At 56.0% G+C, this 18686-nt stretch overlaps 1 protein-coding gene across 11 annotated transcripts in view; it reads left to right on the top strand.

Annotated features, from left to right (window-relative positions):
- The window catches only part of RUNDC3A (RUN domain containing 3A), a 30502-nt gene extending 14385 nt beyond the window's left edge, over nucleotides 1-16117 (top strand). For 8 of the 11 annotated variants that reach the window (XM_037887053.2, XM_037887055.2, XM_043536940.1 and 5 more), the window contains 8 exons: nucleotides 220-305; nucleotides 983-1072; nucleotides 6011-6091; nucleotides 8074-8239; nucleotides 11803-11960; nucleotides 12308-12436; nucleotides 13925-14031; nucleotides 14854-16117. In XM_037887053.2, coding sequence (XP_037742981.1) covers nucleotides 220-305; nucleotides 983-1072; nucleotides 6011-6091; nucleotides 8074-8239; nucleotides 11803-11960; nucleotides 12308-12436; nucleotides 13925-14031; nucleotides 14854-14996 — 960 coding nt within the window. In that variant the 3' untranslated portion in view covers nucleotides 14997-16117. The remainder of the gene's footprint in view (nucleotides 1-219; nucleotides 306-982; nucleotides 1073-6010; nucleotides 6092-8073; nucleotides 8240-11802; nucleotides 11961-12307; nucleotides 12437-13924; nucleotides 14032-14853) is intronic. The other 3 variants (XM_043536936.1, XM_037887050.2, XM_037887051.2) reach the window with 2 other exon arrangements.
- Nucleotides 16118-18686: the final 2569 nt, after the last annotated feature.

The following is an 18686-nucleotide window of genomic DNA, read 5'->3' as shown; positions in this document are numbered from 1 at the left end:
CTAATGGGGCAACCCCTGTGTCCATCCTTCCCAGAAGGGTCTCTGTCTGCTGCATTTGAAGGGGATGGCCGCAAGACACTAGCTTGTGCCCAGAGACTACAGTGATGGGCACCCTGTGCTGGCTGGGTGTCAGTGGGAATAGATAGAGTGGGTGGGTGGATGTTGACAGTAGAGGCAGGTCCTCCTAACCACCCAGTGCCTTGGGCTCATCCGTCACAGGGCCGGGCCTGGATCCGCGTGGCGCTGATGGAGAAACGCATGTCGGAATACATCACCACTGCCCTGAGGGACACCAGAACCACCAGGTGAGCAGCGCGATGCCCCGCTGGCGGGGTGCAGAGAAGCCGTTTCTCCCACAGCCAGGGCGAGCCCAAGGGAGCCCAGTGTTTGCCCGTCTTGGGGCTGCATTGGTAGGAAGAGCCTACGGGCCCCATCCACAGAAGACTGTAGCAGGATGGGCTTCCCGTGGAGGCTACACATCCCCATCACACGTTGCTGGCCCTTGGTCTGAGCAGTAGGGTTGCTCTGTGACTCACGTTTCCCAGCCTTGGGGTAAAGGAGGACCCCATCCCCGCTCCTCCTTGCCCCTCACTGGCTCAGTCCACTCGCTTCCTGAATGGGAGCACAGGAGCTCGTGAAAATGCTCAGGTGAGAGGCAGGCACCTAGCCCTGTGGCATGCAGCACAGGGCTACCTGGGGGCACGGCGTAGTGAGAACAGCACCTTTTGCATTTACGGTGGATTTCACGGGCCAGCGCAAGGGCACGGGCATGAGTGAGATCTCTGGGGGTCGTGTCGCAGCGCTTGGCTGGGTCTCCAGGGCAAGGCCGCGTGTGAGTGGACCGATGCCAGTGAGACCCTGTGGAGCTCGTAGCAGTGGGCAGGCCCGTCTGTGTGGTAAGGCTGTGTGGGGGCATGTGCGGTGTTGCTGGGTGTGCTGCGGCCCCCGCCCCAGGGGTAAAGGTGTCTGTCCTTCTCCGCAGAAGGTTTTACGATGATGGGGCTATCATGTTGCGAGAGGAGTCCACCGTGCTCACCGGGATGCTGATCGGCCTCAGCGCCATTGACTTCAGGTAGGAGGCGCCTGAGAACAGTTCCTCTTGAAGGGGGGTATGATGGCAGGCCCTAAAATCATGACTGGTGTGGAGACAGTGAATAAGGAAGTGCCATGCAACACAAGAACAAGGGGTCACCCAGTGAAATGAATGGGCAGCAGGTTTAAAACAAACATAGGGAAGTACTTCTTCACACAACGCACAGCCAACCTATGGAACTCCTCGCCAGGGGATGTTGTGAAGGCCGAAAGTATAACTGGGTTCAAAAAAGAATTTGCCATCAAAGGACCTATCCTCCATGAGCTTATTAGCCAAGATGGTCAGGGACACAACCCCATGCTCTGGGTGTCCCTTAACCTCCGACTGTTGGAAGCTGGGATTGGACAACAGGGGATGGATCACCCAATTGGCTGCTCTGTTCATTCCCTCTGAAGCATCTGGCACCGGCCACTGTCAGAAGACAAGATACTGGGCTAGATGGACCATTGGTCTGACTCAGCAGAGCCATTCTCACATTGACTCAAAATCTCGGAGGTATTTTTAAAGCACCCACTGCGCAATACCTAGAGCAGTGCTGAATGACCACCTTAGAAAACCCAGAGGGAGACAGACCGACCGACAGGGACAAAGCACATTTCTCATACTGAGATCCAAGCACTCTGTGCTCAGAGCCAACCAGGGCTCCTCTGTCAGGGCTAAAGAATCACACACAGACCCACTTTCTACAAACACCGAACAAGGGACTTCATTAGAATTACAAAAACCACTCAGCCCAAAACCTACATTAAAAGAACGCTCTTAAGGTGGCAAAAAAGTTAGGAAATGCCAGAATTAAGATTGCCAGTTTAACCTTAATTCAGCCCCTTTGTGTGTACGTATTAGGATGGTCTTTAATGATGTGATTTCAAGCTATTTTTCCCACAGGACCCCTGGCTCATTCAGTGCACAGGCTCACTCAGCGGGTGACATCCATGTACTGCATCCTATTCAAACCCCGCTCTGAAGACCGCATTATTCATTTCCTCCTGGGCGTTTTGCCACTAACACATCCGAGTGCTTCACTAGTGTTATGCTCCCAACACCCAGGTGGGATGAAGGGTGTTGTTATCCCTGTTTTACAGATGTGGAACTGAGTCTCGCACGTCTTCCAGTCGTTTTGGGTGCCTACTTTGAGACGCCCACGATGTGATTCTTTTTGGAGTATTTGGCATTAGATAGCACGTTACATGTTCAAAGCGCAGCTCCCGCTGCCTTCCATCGCAGCTGATAACGTTCAGCACTTCTGCAAATCGAGCCCCAGAGTTCCAAGTCAGGCCCCTGCAAAAACACGATCTCATAATTAGTGAAACGCTGGGCTTAAGTAACTCGCTCAGCATCACACCAGGAACAGGGCAGAGGGAGGGACAGAATCTAATCCTCCAGAGCAACATTCAACTGCCTTTAACCAGACCATCTTTTCCCTTCCTGCAATCCCTTGCCTCCTTCGCTACACACCTTCCGACTTCTGCAACCAATGAGGCCGGGCCTCTGTACACCACAGCTGCAAAACCCTGGTTCAACCCCAGAGCAGGTCCAGTGTACTGGAAAAAATAACATGATCATGTCATTTAAAGACTGTATCATCATTCGTGCTCCTAAGTGGGCTGAAGGGAGGTTGCACAGACAACCTTAATTCTGACATTGCCTAATATTTGAGTGCTTGACTGTGTAACTTTAATAATGGTGCTCCTGGTGGGGAGAGAGAAATCGGGAGTGGAAGTTGGCATGGGGGACAGAGACCGGGACTGGGAGCCAAAGGAGGGAGACGGGGGCTGCTTGGGAAAGTGATTGGGAACCAGTGGTGCAGATGGAAGGAATTGATGGAGCGGGAGACAGATCTGACACCCCCATGGGTCATCAGCAAGTGGGGACCGTTAGATGCACCGCACAGATCTCTGCAACTTGAGTTAACAGAGTAGCTGACAGCAGTAGTAGATTGTTATCGTCTCTGTGGATCCACACTATAGTGAGATGGGAGAATTTCCCAGTGGGGTTCACAGATATTTGCTGACAACGGAGGAATGGTGGGACTCCGGGATCCTCGGTTCCATTCCAGGACCTGCAGGGCAGTGTGCTCTAATGGGCACAGACTCTTCTGCCTGTCCTCCCCCCGATTACCCCCCAGCATGACCCCATCTGCCCCATCCTCTCCAACATGTCCCTGTCCTGCCTGTTCCCCACCCCGGCTCCTTCTCTCTGTCCCATTCTCCTCGCCTAGCCAATCTGTCTCCACTCCTCAGGCTTTCCATCCCAGTCCCAATCTTCCTGCCTAGCACATCCTAGTCTCACCCCTCCAGGTTCCTCGTCCCTGCCCAGCCATTCCCAGTTTCCTCCCCCAGTTCCTTCTGTGCAGTGTGTTTTGCCTAGCCAGTCCTAATTCCCTCTCTCCCAGCACCTCATCCTGTATAATACCTCTCTCTTTCCCCCCACCCCACCCCACCCTGGCCTCCAATCACCGCCACCCTCCCCCATATTCCCAGTCCCCACTGGCTCCCAACCTTCCTCTCTGAGTTCCTTGTCTAATCTCAGTGTCCTGCCCTTCCCCCTACAGCTCCTTGGCCCAGTCTCTTTGCCCAGCCAGTCCTAGTTCTCCCCCTTCACCTCAGAGCCTTGACAGATCTGTCCCCCCCCAACTTCACCTCCTTCCCACTGCCCCACTGGTTCCTAGCCTCTTTCCCAAGCAGTCCCCGTCTCCCTCTTCTTGCTCCCAGTCTCTGTCCCTGACTCCAACTTCCACTCCCGGCTTCTCTCTTCCCCCCCCCCACCCCCCCTCCAAGACTGCTGTCCCAGCCAGGTTCCTCATCTCCACCTCCCAGCCCCCGTCCCAATCCTCCCCGCCCATCCCCTCCCTGCAGGTCTGGCTCTTGTCCCCTAACATGCTCCTTTATGCTTCGGGCCAAGCAGGGGGGTCTCTGAGAGCACAAGAGAGCCTGGCTCCATGTCTCAGTTCAGAGATTCCAAGGCCAGAAGGGACCATCTCGTCTGACCCCCTGCATAACACAAGCCAGGGAGCTTCCCCCAAATAACCTAGAGCCTAGCAATGGCCTGGAACCACAGCTGCAATTGTGAGGAAAGTCCTGCAGCCCTGCCTGGCCCGGGGCTGGAGCATGCCCAGCGCGGATGGAATCTCTATGGAATTTAGCTGCTCGGATCTAATCAATCTGTACGCCGCATGCGCAAATGGCACTTTGTCAAAGGCTTATCACCGGGCCAAATCTGGATGGATTTTCACCGAAGCAGCAAAAGGTCCATCCCTGCCACCGGGGCCATGGCCTGGCCACATTTCATGTCCCTGCTCCAAAGTACAGGGTTGCAAGAGCTTTTCAAAGAGGTCACCAGAATTTTTTAACGGGGGCAAAACCAACATATTTTCCCCTGGCCTCATTCCTGGAAATGGCTGAACTGGTCTGCCGAGAACCTTCCAGCCCCACTCCTGCCTGGCTTCCTGCTCCGGACTGAGGAAAGAGTATGCGTGTCCTCAGGCCTACGCTGTCTCCTATTGCATAGCCTGCTAGCGAATGTTGGTACTGAAGCAGCCGTAATCTTGCCCCGCAGCCGGCACTCCTGCACCATAGCGCCCCCTGCTGGGAGAGGCTGAGAATGGAGCAGCAGGGATCTCCCCCCACTGCCAGCGCTCCTGCCCCACCCCTACAGCACCCCCCTGCTGGGAGAGGCTGGTACTGCAGTAGCTGGGAGCTTCCCCCCTCATTCAGTGTTCTTGCACCGTCCTCTACACAGGGAGAGGTTTGGGTGTGTTGCACAGGGGCCTGTTGGTGTCAGTGAGCAAAAGCTCTCCACTGTTCTCTACAAACAGTTCCTGTCTCAGACCTGACACACTCACTACACCTAATAGACCACTTTCATGGTATCGAAGGGTAGTGTGTGAGGTCTCCCCTGAAAGCCTGTGACTTGCCAAGACTCCTAATCCTTGTGAGTTGGGTGTACGGGTGCCACCCTCCAGAAATGATGTAACATCATTGAAAACTATGCCTTATGGGCTTGGAGTAGAAGTTAGTCAGCGGGGAATCCAGTGAAAGCCTATTCAAGCAGGAGGGAGTTGTCCATCCCTGGTGAGCCAGAGACCTAATGCAAGGTTCGGTTGTCTACCCTTGCCTAGAGCAATCAATGGAAAACCACCAAAGCCAAATGCAAACAATCCAGACCCCCATGGAGGTAAAAAGAAATATTAGAGCAGACAGGATCACACTGCCTGTCAGTGGCTTGGTGGATCACAGGGTGGACAAACACCCTCTGCATCCATTCACTGAGGAGACCTCTTCTTGAGCGGAGTGTTTCACAGAAGATTGGATCATGGGTCCTGGGAAGCCAGTCAGCTCTGCGGGACGAGGGGGAGGAACCTACTTTATTAACTAGGAAAGGGAGCTATTCGTAAGTGTAGGCCCTAGTGCGTGTTCTGTGGTATTTTGTTTTATGTATTGTAACCATTTGTTTCTCTCTCTCTCTCTCTCGTTCCCTGGTGGAACCTCTATTCTTTCTTAAATAAACCTTCTTTTGTTTTATTATAAGTGCTCCATGACACTCAGGAGCAGCGATCTAAGGTTAAACTGGGGTACACTGTTCCCTTGGGGGCAGAACTGGGATTTCTGTGAGTAACCAGGGGCTGGGTGTCCCAGGAACAAATCAAGAGGGCTCAGAGACTGGGGTGCACTTCTTGCGACAGGGCTGGGATACACCAGAGGAGAGGGCTTGAGTGGCTGACCGGCTGGTGATATTAGGCAGCTGATGTCCAGGCGTCAGAGAAAAAGAAGGTGACTCTCACTCCTGGGTACCCCAAGAACCGTGTCAGGATAGAGTTAGAGCCGCAGGGAAATGTTTCTAGCTCTGACCCCAGGAGCTGTGGGGCAGTGTTGATCAATTGGTTTTGCCTGAACTCCTCTTTCTCATTGTGTCTTTCAGTTTCTGTTTGAAAGGGGAAGTGATGGACGGGAAAACCCCTGTGGTCATTGACTACACCCCGTACCTGAAGTTTACACAGAGGTAACAGCTACTGTATCATCCACCCAATGAGCCATCCACTGTCAGTGTGGGGGGCACAGCACTCGGCTCCCATTCGTGGCACTGACAGACCCCAATGGGGGTCAGGGCCCCATGATGCTGGGTGCTGCATAGGTGCCTGGTAAGAGACAGTCCCTGCCCCAAGGAGCTTACAATCAAACAGACAAGTGGTGGGAGAGGAAAGTGGAGGCCCAGTGGGTGGAATTGACTTGCCCACAGCAAAGCTGGTAACGGAACCCAGGTCTCCCGAGTCCCGGACGATGGTGGTAGGCACTGGACCGTGCTAAGACCAGCCTCCCTCTCCTATCGACTCCAGGTGGCTTTGTTGTTATGTAGATGGATCTGTACAGCCCTTTGCCCTCCCACTGTGCATCATTGCACACGGAGGGGATGCGGCGTCCTGACGCCTGTAGTTATCAAAGCCGAAAACCCCCGCCGGGGGGGTCTGCAATTGCGTAACTGCATCATGCAACTAAGAACCCCCAGACTTGTATTTACAACCCGAGACCTACCCTGTCACTAAGGATTCTGGGTAATGTAGTCCAGTTTCCTGTACCAAGCACCACAAGCGCTCTCGCTAGGGGGCCGTGAGAAGACACGGTGCCTGTTGCTACAGTGCTGTCACATACATCTACCCAGCACCTGGGAGAGGCGCTGAAGAGCAGGTCGGTGATAATTGCAGACTGAGAGAGGGTGCAGAGAAATAGTCCTAAGGGGTCGAGAGAGAACAGTTGGATTTCAGCTTGGAAAAATGAGAGCTGGCACGTTCCAGGGGGAAATGATCCGAGACTGACATTCAGCGGCCAGGAGAACCATGGGAAAGAGTGATGCAGAGAGAGCACTAGGGGGCGACAGAGAGCAAAGGGCAAATTAGGAGAGTCAAAGCACTGTGAGAGCCAATACGCTTAGGGTGACCAGACAGCAAGTGTGAAAAAAACGGGACGGGGAGAGGGGTAATAGGAGCCTATATAAGAAAAAACCCCAAATATCGGGACTGTCCCTATAAAATCGGGACATCTGGTCACCCTGAATACTCTCTTTGGGACAGGGGCTTACACTGTGTTTGTGCAACGCCTAACACAAGGGGCCCCGTCACAGCTGGTCCTTAGGCACAATGGGATTAATAATCAGGCCAATGCTATTTTGGGGTGTCTGGAGGCAGGAAGGTGATAGACCCTTGCTGGAGGGTGCTGGGGTGATGTCGCTGGGCACATAGCTCTGAGCACTCCATAAAGTAGAGCCACGGCAGGGATTAGACGGGCCAGAGGGAGTGACTTAGGGGCAAGGCTGACCTACAGGATTTACATTTCTATCTCTCGAGAGCTCCCAGAGCAGCACCTCTGAAGTGAGGGAACCTGCCCACCGCTCAGCACAGGCCAGGGGGAGGAAGGAAGCAAAAATGCCACCAGGGACAATGGGGCAAACCATTCGGAAAAAGTGCCACGAGATCTTTCCCATGTGTGCCGAGCTGTATGGATGCGCTGGACAGCTCCCCGCGCAGCACGCTGAAGGGAGCTCAGTCCAGCCCCTGCAGGATGGCAAAGTGCCAGGCTCTGACCCTGTTGCCGTGATTCCATTTACTGCGCCAACCTGCCCAGAAGAGGCACATCGGGGCTAGAACCCAGGGGTCCGGAGGTTTGGCTCCAAAACCCAGCTCTGATCTGCTTGCCACAGAGGAGAGCTCTTATTAGCTGGCAACAGTGCTATGTTCTTTAGTGTCTCTTTGGGCCCCTCAACACTCTCCCTCCCTCTCCAGTCCTTGCCAAGCTGTCCATTCAGGCAATTCTCCTGCTGCCCAGGGGAGGAAATCAGGCCAGACAACAATGAGTCTGAGCCATGCTGTTCTCTGGGTTTCGTGCCCCTTCCACTCGCTCCTGCTCCCCAGACACCCCTGCCCCTCCTACCCCAAACTGGGGCGGGCAGGGAGCTGCCTTCTCCCTCTCAGCCCCTGGTTCTCTGGGCAGCTATGATTACCTGAGCGACGAGGAGGACCGGAGGAGCGTGGAGAGCAGCACGAGCGAGGAGAGCTCCCCCGAGCACCCCTACCAGCTGCTGGTCACTGACGAGGACAGCTGGTACAATAGGTGGCGGAAGATGGAGCAGAAGTTCCGCATCGTGTATGCGCAGAAGGTATAGATTCATAGAATCATAGAATATCAGGGTTGGAAGGGACCTCAGGAGGTATCTAGTCCAACCCCCTGCTCAAAGCAGGACCAATCCCCAATCAAATCATCCCAGCCAAGGCTTTGTCAAGCCTGACCTTAAAAACTTCTAAGGAAGGAGATTCTACCACCTCCCTAGGTAACGCATTCCAGTGTTTCACCACCCTCTTAGTGAAAAAGTTTTTCCTAATATCCAACCTAAACCTCCCCCACTGCAACTTGAGACCATTACTCCTTGTCCTGTCCTCTTCTACCACTGAGAATAGTCTAGAACCATCCTCTCTGGAACCACCTCTCAGGTAGTTGAAAGCAGCTATCAAATCCCCCCTCATTCTTCTCTTCTGTAGACTAAACAATCCCAGTTCCCTCAGCCTCTCCTCATAAGTCATGTGTTCCAGTCCCCTAATCATTTTTGTTGCCCTTCGCTGGACTCTCTCCAATTTATCCACGTCCTTCTTGTAGTGTGGGGCCCAAAACTGGACACAATACTCCAGATGAGGCCTCACCAATGTCGAATAGAGGGGAACGATCACGTCCCTCGATCTGCTCGCTATGCCCCTACTTATACATCCCAAAATGCCATTGGCCTTCTTGGCAACAAGGGCACACTGCTGACTCATATCCAGCTTCTCGTCCACTGTAACCCCTAGGTCCTTTTCCGCAGAACTGCTGCCGAGCCATTCGGTCCCTAGTCTGTAGCTGTGCATTGGGTTCTTCCGTCCTAAGTGCAGGACCCTGCACTTATCCTTATTGAACCACATCAGGTTTCTTTTGGCCCAATCCTCCAATTTGTCTAGGTCCCTCTGTATCCTATCCCTGCCCTCCAGCGTATCAACCACTCCTCCCAGTTTAGTATCATCTGCAAATTTGCTGAGAGTGCAATCCACACCATTCTCCAGATCATTTATGAAGATATTAAACAAAACCGGCCCCAGGACCGACCCCTGGGGCACTCCACTTGACACCGGCTGCCAACTAGACATGGAGCCATTGATCACTACCCGTTGAGCCCGACAATCTAGCCAACTTTCTACCCACCTTATAGTGCATTCATCCAGCCCATACTTCTTTAACTTGCTGACAAAAATACTGTGGGAGACCGTGTCAAAAGCTTTGCTAAAGTCAAGAAACAATACATCCACTGCTTTCCCTTCATCTACAGAATCAGTAATCTCATCATAGAAGGCTATTAGATTAGTCAGGCATGACCTACCCTTGGTGAATCCATGCTGACTGTTCCTGATCACTTTCCTCTCGTGTAAGTGCTTCAGGATTGATTCCTTGAGGACCTACTCCATGATTTTTCCGGGGACTGAGGTGAGGCTGACTGGCCTGTAGTTCCCAGGATCCTCCTCCTTCCCTTTTTTAAAGATTGGCACTACATTAGCCTTTTTCCAGTCATCCGGGACTTCCCCCGTTCGCCACGAGTTTTCAAAGATAATGGCCAATGGCTCTGCAATCACATCCGCCAATTCCTTTAGCACTCTCGGATGCAACTCGTCCGGCCCCATAGACTTGTGCACGTCCAGCTTTTCTAAATAGTCCCTAACCACCTCTTTCTCCACAGAGGGCTGGCCATCTACTCCCCATGTTGTGATGCCCAGCGCAGCAGTCTGGGAGCTGTCCTTGTTAGTGAAGACAGAGGCAAAAAAAGCATTGAGCACATTAGCTTTTTCCACATCCTCTGTCACTAGGTTGCCTCCCTCATTCAGTAAGGGGCCCACCCTTTCCTTGGCTTTCTTCTTGTTGCCAACATACCTGAAGAAACCCTTCTTGTTACTCTTGACATCTCTTGCTAGCTGCAGCTCCAGGTGCGATTTGGCCCTCCTGATTTCATTCCTACATGCCCGAGCAATATTTTTATACTCTTCCCTGGTCATATGTCCAACCTTCCACTTCTTGTAAGCTTCTTTTTTATGTTTAAGATCCGCTAGGATTTCACCGTTAAGCCAAGCTGGTCGCCTGCCATATTTACTATTCTTTCGACTCATCGGGATGGTTTGTCCCTGTAACCTCAACAGGGATTCCTTGAAATACAGCCAGCTCTCCTGGACTCCTTTCCCCTTCATGTTAGTCCCCCAGGGGATCCTACCCATCCGCTCCCTGAGGGAGTCGAAGTCTGCTTTCCTGAAGTCCAGGGTCCGTATCCTGCTGCTTACCTTTCTTCCCTGCGTCAGGATCCTGAACTCAACCAACTCATGGTCACTGCCTCCCAGATTCCCGTCCACTTTTGCTTCCCCCACTAATTCTTCCCTGTTTGTGAGCAGCAGGTCAAGAAAAGCTCCCCCCCTAGTTGGCTCGTCTAGCACTTGCACCAGGAAATTGTCCCCTACGCTTTCCAAAAACTTCCTGGATTGTCTATGCACCGCTGTATTGCTCTCCCAGCAAATATCAGGAAAATTAAAGTCACCCATGAGAACCAGGGCATGCGATCTAGTAGCTTCTGCGTGTTACCGGAAGAAAGCCTCATCCCCCTGGTCCGGTGGTCTATAGCAGACTCCCACCACTACATCACTCTTGTTGCTCACATTTCTAAACTTAATCCAGAGACACTCAGGTTTTTCTGCAGTTTCATACCGGAGCTCTGAGCAGTCATACTGCTCCCTTACATACAGTGCAACTCCCCCACCTTTTCTGCCCTGCCTGTCCTTCCTGAACAGTTTATAACCATCCATGACAGTACTCCAGTCATGTGAGTTATCCCACCAAGTCTCTGTCATTCCAATCACATCATAACTCCTTGACATCACCAGGACCTCCAGTTCTCCCTGCTTGTTTCCAAGGCTTTGTGCATTTGTATACAAGCACTTGAGATAACCTGCTGATCGCCCCTCCTTCTCAGTATGAGGCAGGAGCCCGCCCCTCACAGACGTTCCTGCCTGTGTTTCCTCCCGGTATCCCGCTTTCCCACTTACCTCAGGGCTTTGGTCTCCTTCCCCCGGTGAACCTAGTTTAAAGCCCTCCTCACTAGGTTAGCCAGCCTGCTCGCAAAGATGCTCTTCCCTCTCTTCGTAAGATGGAGCCCGTCTCTGCCCAGCACTCCTCCTTCATGGAACACCATCCCATGGTCAAAGAATCCAAAGCCTTCTCTCCGACACCACCTGCGTAGCCATTCGTTGACTTCCACGATCCGACGGTCCCTGCCCCGTCCTTTTCCTTCCACAGGGAGGTACCCGGGCATCAGGCTGGGGCGGGGCCCCCGCTGCTCCCTGGCGGTGAGGATTGGGGAGGAGAGTTGGTTTTGAGCCTCCCCATCCAAATGGAGCTCACCCTTCCCTTCCGTGCATGGTGCTGGGGGGTACGGCTCCAGCCCTGCTGCCTGGGGCGGGGGCTGCTGCCCCAGGAATGCTGCAGCCTCCACTGGGGTGGTCCTGGCATGCATCCTCTCTCTGTCCCTGCTGCCAGATCCCTCCCCTGGCAGAGCTGGGCTGGGCACAGTGTGCCACACCCCTGGGTGTGCATCCCCAGGCCCCGCCCCCACCTGCGAGCTCACTCCTGCCCCGCCGGGCCTGATCCCTGCCTGTGCCCCAGGGGTACCTGGAGGAGCTGGTGCGGCTCCGGGAATCCCAGCTGAAGGACCTGGAGGCGGAGAACAAGCGTCTACAGATGAGGCTGGAGGAGGTGAAGGTGCAGAACCAGCTGGAGAAGAGGGAGCTGGAGGGCGTCATCCTGGAACTGCAGGAGCAGCTGTGAGTCCATCAAAAAAAAAACCCTGCCCCACGCAGGGAGGAGCTCTCTCCTCCCCTTCCTCCCCCCAAGCTCCCTCTACCCCACACTGGGAAGGCTCTCTCCTCCCCTTCTCCCCCACCCAATCAGCTCCCTCTGCCCCACACCGGGAGGGGCTCTCTCCTCCTCTCCCCCCCCATCAGTTCCCTCTGCCCCAGAGTTCCCGCCACGCCCTGCATGCCACATTGTATGTGGCTGCTAGCCCTGCTGGGAGGCATGTAGGGCTCTGTTGTGTTCCTGGCGCCGTCTCTCGGGGCAGGCCCTGGCCCGCTGCGCATCACAGCCTCCCCTCCTCCTACTCTGCCTCCAGGACGGGCCTGATCCCCTGTGAGAACACCCAGCTCTCCAAGGAGATGGCCACACCGCTGGTGAACCAGTGGCCGTCGCTGGGGACCCTCAATGGGAACAAGAGCGGGTCGGACGCCAAGCTGTTCAGGAGGTGAATCCCCAGGGAGGAGACACAGCGGAGCCGGGTCCGGGTGGGGGCAGCGGGCAGTGCAGCTAGAGGAGAAGCTCGGGGAGGCAGGGGCTGGTCCGTACGAACCTCCCACCTTCAGCTGCTGCTCTGAGCCTTCTGCCAAGGCTGCATGGGTGTGCAGGGTTCCCGAGGAGATGGGGCGGTTGGGGCTTCTCTTTCCAGCCCTGTGGGGCTAAAGTGCATGGGGTGTGTGTGTGTGTGTGTGTGTGTGTGTGTGTGTGTGTGTAAGATCCGACTCCATGGCTCTGAAGCTTGTGTAGAACCCTGCTCCCCTGGGGAGGAATAGGGGAGTTGGGTGGGGAGTGGGGCCCAGAGCCAGCAACCCATCTCCTGCCAGCGGAGGGGAAAAGTGGCATCCCAAACCAGAGGCCTGGCTGGTTTGTTCCAAAATCCTTCCTAGCCTGGGGGTAACTCAGGGGCTGGTCTAATCATCCACGGATGGAGGCCGAGGGGCTTGGGGCCTGACAAACACCAGAGAGAACCTCCAAGACTGTTAGGCCAGATGGAACCATTATGACCATTTAGCCTGACCTCCTGCAGGACATGAGACCCTCGCCCTGTGAGTGGTCTTCAAGCCCATATCTGGTGGCTGAGCTGGCGCCGAGCTCTTAGAAAGATTTCCAGGTTTGATTGAATGACTTCAAGCAATGGAGAATCCACCATGTCCCCTGATAAGTTGTTCCAGTGGTTAATTAACCCGTTAAAAATGTGTGTGCGAGAGAGAGAGAGGATCTAGATGGTTAGACAATGAGAAGCCTAGACGGATGGAAGGATGGATGGTCAGACGGCGGGAGGGAGGAGCCTAGACGGATGGAAGGATGGATGGTCAGATAGGGAGGGGGAGAGGAGCCTAAACAGAGGTGTGGTTGGATGGACAGATGTGGGGTGAATAGCATAAGATACTCAGCTCGGGATGTCTCTCTTCCAGAACTGGGGCCATCCTCCCACCCCCAGCTGTGTGTTGCACATGGCCCTTGCCTCTCTGGGAGGCTGTGACTGTTTGCTGGGGGCGGTGGGGTTGGGAGATTGATAATCTCACCCTCTGGACGTAATTGCTTCCGCTTCTGCTAGTTAACAGGGATTGGGCAACAGGGCCCAGCTGCGCTACGGTGACTTACTGCCTGAGAGCCGCCCCACTGCAGCCTATGGGATTACAGCCATGTGTAAAGTTAGAGCGTGTGCTTGTCTGGATCAGGTTCCCAGACCAATGCAAGGCGCAGTGGGGCCCCACCAGCCAGTGGCCAGAGGGACTCCAGAGGCACCTAGCCCACATGGCTCCCAGCACACAGGGCTCTGGGAGAATTTGCAGTGCAGGGTGGGAACCGAAAGGCTCTGACACGGTCACCAGCAGCAGCAGGAACTCCTGCGGGGGGATGTGCCGGTGGCGGGGTTTTGAATGCTGCTCGGGCTCCGCCGGGCCGGGAGTAACAGGGCGCTGTCTTCTCACAGGCACAGCTTCATGAGCACGGATCAGCTGTCGGCGGAGATCAGCCTGAGCTCAGATTCCCAGAAGCTGGGGGAGGGCAAGCAAGAAGGAGAGCCCTGGGGGCCATTGGGTAAGCCCACGGGCGCGGGGAGCAGGTTGGGTGGTTGGAAAGGCCAGCCGCCTTTGGGAGGGCTGGGAGGCCGAAGTTATCTATTAGTAGATGCCTGGGGTAGGAGGAAGACCCTAGCACCTGTGCAAGAGTGTACAGCTGGGGAGGGGCAAGTAAGAGAGGCCTGGGAATTTAGAGGTGAACCTGGAAATGGAACCCAGGCATCCTGATTCCCAGCTCTTTGATCTAACCCCCAGGCTGCATTCTGCGGTGATCAGCCCCCATGGAGCTAGACAAATTTAGATGGGAAACAAGGTGTAAATTTAGGGTAATTATCCATTGGAACAACTTACCGAGGGTGGTGGCGGATTCTCCATCCCTGGCGATACTTAAATCCAGACTGGATGTGGTTCTAAACCATCTGCTCTTGGAATTCCCTGGGAGGAGTTCTCTGGCCTGCGTCACGCAGCTCAGAAAAGGTGATCACGATGGTCCCTTCTGGCCTTGGACTCTATGAATCTGTGTTACTGTAGGAGGCTGGCTTGGGGCAGTTCCTGTAGGATGTAGAGGTTAGAGCCAGGGGAACTAGGAGTCAGGCCTTGGGGGAGCACTCCCTGGCTTTCAGAGGGAGTGGAGTCTAATGGTGAGAGCAGGAGACTGGGAATCGGGGCTCCGGGGTTCTAGTCCTGGCTCTGCTACTGACTTCCAGTAGGATTTTGGACAAGTCACTTAGCACCTTGTCCAATCTCCCCCAAGAAAAGTGCACAGGGATTTTTGAATGGCCTGGGTTGGGCAGGGCCCCTGCTCTGACCTGCCCTCTTTCCATTCCCCTCCACCCTGCAGGGAAGGACCCCACCCCATCCATGCTGGGGCTCTGTGGCTCCCTGGCCTCCCTCCCAAGCTGCAGGTCCCTGGCCAGCCTGAAATCTAACGAGTGCCTGGTGAGTGACAGCAACGAAGCCAGCCCCGCCCACAGCCCCAGTTGAGACGCGGTGGGGCGCCGCTCATCCTGGGATCGGCGTGTCCCACCGGGGAGCCAAGAGGCAAACCAAGGAGCTGCCACCATCTCAAACCAACGGGACCAATGCTACAGACGCATGGACCTTACTGAACCTCTTGAGGGGCTGGGGCAGCCAGCCCCACCCCTGGCTGATTCGCTGCATCCTTACAGATGTGGGCCCCATTCCTACCGAGGGACGCTTAACCGAGTACATGATATCCTAAGCTCGTACGGAGATGGAAGGATCCCAACGCACTTTGTGAAATGTGCCGCACAGAGCAGGTCACTGCACCTGACTGCAGAAAGGCAGCCACCTCTGGGATGGACCAAGGCAGCTGTTTAACCACCGTGCTGCACAGCAGCTGACGGACAGGGAGTGAAGAAGGATCCTGCACCTGACAGAAACTGCAAAGAGGGGGGAGGAGTTGGGGGGGGACCAGGACATAAATCCTGCATCTGGAGCTTTTGCTTGGCTGGAAAGGGTGAGGAGTGGAGGCAGGGTGGGGCACTGTCACAGGGCCATGGCCTCCCCTTGGGGCACGCCCTTGACAGTATCCCACCCTGGGGACTTTATCGCTGCTGCGGAACCAGCTGATTGGGACCGAGATGCCTCCTCCCATCAGGACACTATATGGCTCCCTAAGCGCATGAGAAGCTCAGGGCAGGTAGCTTGGGGGCTGGGGAGGGGGGCTGTGGGGCAGCAGAAGGGCTGTCAGCTCTCACCTGCTTCCTCAGCCCCTGCACCGCAGCCTTGGACTCTAGCACCCTTCTGCCACGGGCCGGATGCTTTGACAAAGTGGCTTTGCAGCCCGAGGGGCTGTCTGCCCTCCGGAGGTGAGACCCCCCCCCCTCCCCAAACCGCTCCCTCCTCCAGTTTTGCGGGCCCCGTCATGCCTAGCTATTATCCCCGCCTCGGTGGGTGGGATTCTGCCTCCTCCGTCACCCACGTCCTGCTGCTGCCGTGCGTGTCTCGCTCCTGAGCGTCCCCATCCGGGGCGTGTTGTGCATCCTTGGCCGGGGAGAATACCCCCACCGCACCCCTGACATTTTCTAGCCCCAGCTGTGGGGAGGCCCTGTCGAAGCAAACAGACAATTAAATGCAGATATGAGCTGGGTCTGATCTGGCGTGAGGGGGGCTAGGGCAGGGGTAGGGGGGCTGATCACAGGTTCCACAGTCAGTCTCCATTGTTTTCAGTGTCGATGTGACCCACCGGTCAGCGCCCCCCGGTGCCTGGGCGTCTCTTACAGCCCCAGAGAGACGCGTTCTTTAGCTCAAGCTCAGAGCATGGGCGTGGAGCGCTCCAGGGCTGGTTCAATCGCTGGGCGGTTGGCCAGCTGGCGGTCATCACAGATAGAGCTCGACGCCCACACCCAATGCCCTGGCACCGTGGGCCCACCGAGGCTCCTGTAGCTGCTGGAAACTGGCTCCATAACGAGAGAGTTGCGGGGGGAATGTTACAGTGAGAATTTTAGTCGTGACCGCTCAGGCGGGGTGCTCCAGGGGTCACGGAGGTAGGCGCATGCACCCACCCTTCGAGCCTGGCGCAAGGGTGCCCAGCGCCTCAGCCCCTAGCCACCACGCCCCTCTCCAGCACAGCCAGGCCATTCAGATACAGCTCCTGATTTTGGGAGCCCCTCCCCCACCCCCAAGGTGCCTTGTGGCCTGATTTTCAGAGGGTGCTGAGCCCCCGTGCCACTGCTCGCAAAGGCCTGTACGGTCAATGGGAGCTAGCGGTGCTGAGCACCAATGCAAGTCGGGCTCCTAACGAGCTCTCACGGTGGGCACCTGCAGGCAGCAGCCATTTGGGGGCCACGTTGCCGCAGCCTGCGGAGGTCCAGGTGCAGCTGCCCTCCTGCCTAGAGCTACGCCTCTGGGTGCCACCCTCCTGGGGTTCAGCTGACAGCAACCAGCCCTGCGAGCCTGGCTCTGCACCGCAGCCTGCCGCAAAGAGAACCTGCAGGAGGCGCCAGCTACGGGCATGTCCGAGCTTGGTGCCCTTGGAGCAAAGGGGAAGTCGGGCGGGCCCGGGCGCTGTCCCCGTTAGTGTGTGAAGGCAAGGAGCTGAGGCGCTCTCCCTGCGTGAGGTGCAGGGCTTCACCAACCTCCCTCTCTGGGGTTTTCTCTGATCCAGCCTTACGGGGGGGGGGGGGGGGGATGCTCCTGCCTGCCCCCCTCTGGTGCCCATGGCATACAGGTAAAGGGTGTTTTGGCTCATCTGCCTCCTAGCGCAGGTGGAAGGAAATGAAGGAGCTGAGCGGCTGGGGGCACTAATGGAGGCTCTGCAGTGGAGGATGCTTCTGGGAGTCAGACGGGGTGCGGGAATGACCCCCGGAGGCTCCGGGACCGTTAGCCGTGGCCATTGCCAGCTGGCTGCCCGCAGGCACAACCGATGATGCGAGAGCTCAGCACTGGAGCAGCATTCCTGTAAGGGGGCAACAAGCTGCGAGGGACAACCTTGGGGCAGCAGCCTTCAACCCCCTTCATTAGCCAGGGCCCGGCAGGGAGCTGCTGAGAGGAAGATGTTTGCAGAGAGCCAGGATTCCTCGTGTTTTGTGCAGGGTGCTCATATTCCTGCAGGCTGGAGGTGCGAGCCCCTCGCATTGCTCTCCAAGCTCAGGCAGGAAGTAATGGAGATGGGGTCCATGTAGATACAGCAGAGCTGCAGGTCAGGACGCCAATGACCAGGCATCGCAGGGATAATAACCATGGGCAAGGTAGGGGCTTCACGTTCCCCCATGCCAGCTGCAACCGAGCAGGAGGCACTGGGGGGACAAAACTGGAAAACACCACGGGCAGAGAGCAGCCCAACTCTGGGCTTGGGAATCCTCCCCCACTGACTACAGCAGGGAAACTGAGGCACACAGGGAGGCTGGGGCAGAGCGGAGATTACAAGCAAGATCCCCTGAATCCCATCCCAGTGCCTTAACCACAAGCTGGGCCACCTTCTCCTATGGATGTCCGTGTGTAAAGGGCCTGGTGTGCGTTTGCCTTAGAAAGCAGCCAGCCCTCAGCACCAGCAGGATTCTGTGGCCCCTCCAGGCCTGAACCCCACCATCACAGGAGTGGGGGTGTGACAGTATCACAGCTTTACCGCTGAACCTCATTTGGCTGGAGCCAGGCTAGGGCAAGGCTGGGGGAAGCAGGCCCTAGATAAGGGGAGGGGTTTGATCTGCTGAAGGTAGAAAGCCCTGCCCCATGGAGAACCAAGGGGTGGGGTGTTGGTTTATTCAGCCCTCCCGGATTTCCCCATAGCTCTGATAATAGCTTGAGAACCCACAGGTGGAGAGATGCAGCAAGCCGGGTGGGCAACAGCCACCCCCACCCTCAAACAGGCAGGGAAGGGCATGGCATTGCCACCCCCACAAGTGGGGCTATCTTGCAGGACACACACACCCCTCTCATACATCATGGCAGCAGGTGGTGCTGGGTTGTGCCCTTCCCCCCCACCAGCTCAGACCCAAACACGCCTCATGTCTCTCCCCAACCTTTGGGGTTTCTTACAAAAATGCTTTCTCAGCCCCCACCAGCTGAGCTGGCTGGAGGATGGGATCGTCCCCAAATACCACAGCGCAGCCTTTGCAGAAGGGTTTTCTGGGCCCCAAGTCCAGATGGGGGGGGGGTGGGGAAGAGAGAGGGGCAGGGGGCTTTGGAGTTCCCCTCTTTGGGGCATAGGGC

This window comes from Chelonia mydas, chromosome 27, assembly GCF_015237465.2.
Source record: "Chelonia mydas isolate rCheMyd1 chromosome 27, rCheMyd1.pri.v2, whole genome shotgun sequence".
NCBI lineage: Eukaryota > Metazoa > Chordata > Testudines > Cheloniidae > Chelonia > Chelonia mydas.
This window is presented reverse-complemented; position numbering and strand designations above follow the sequence as displayed.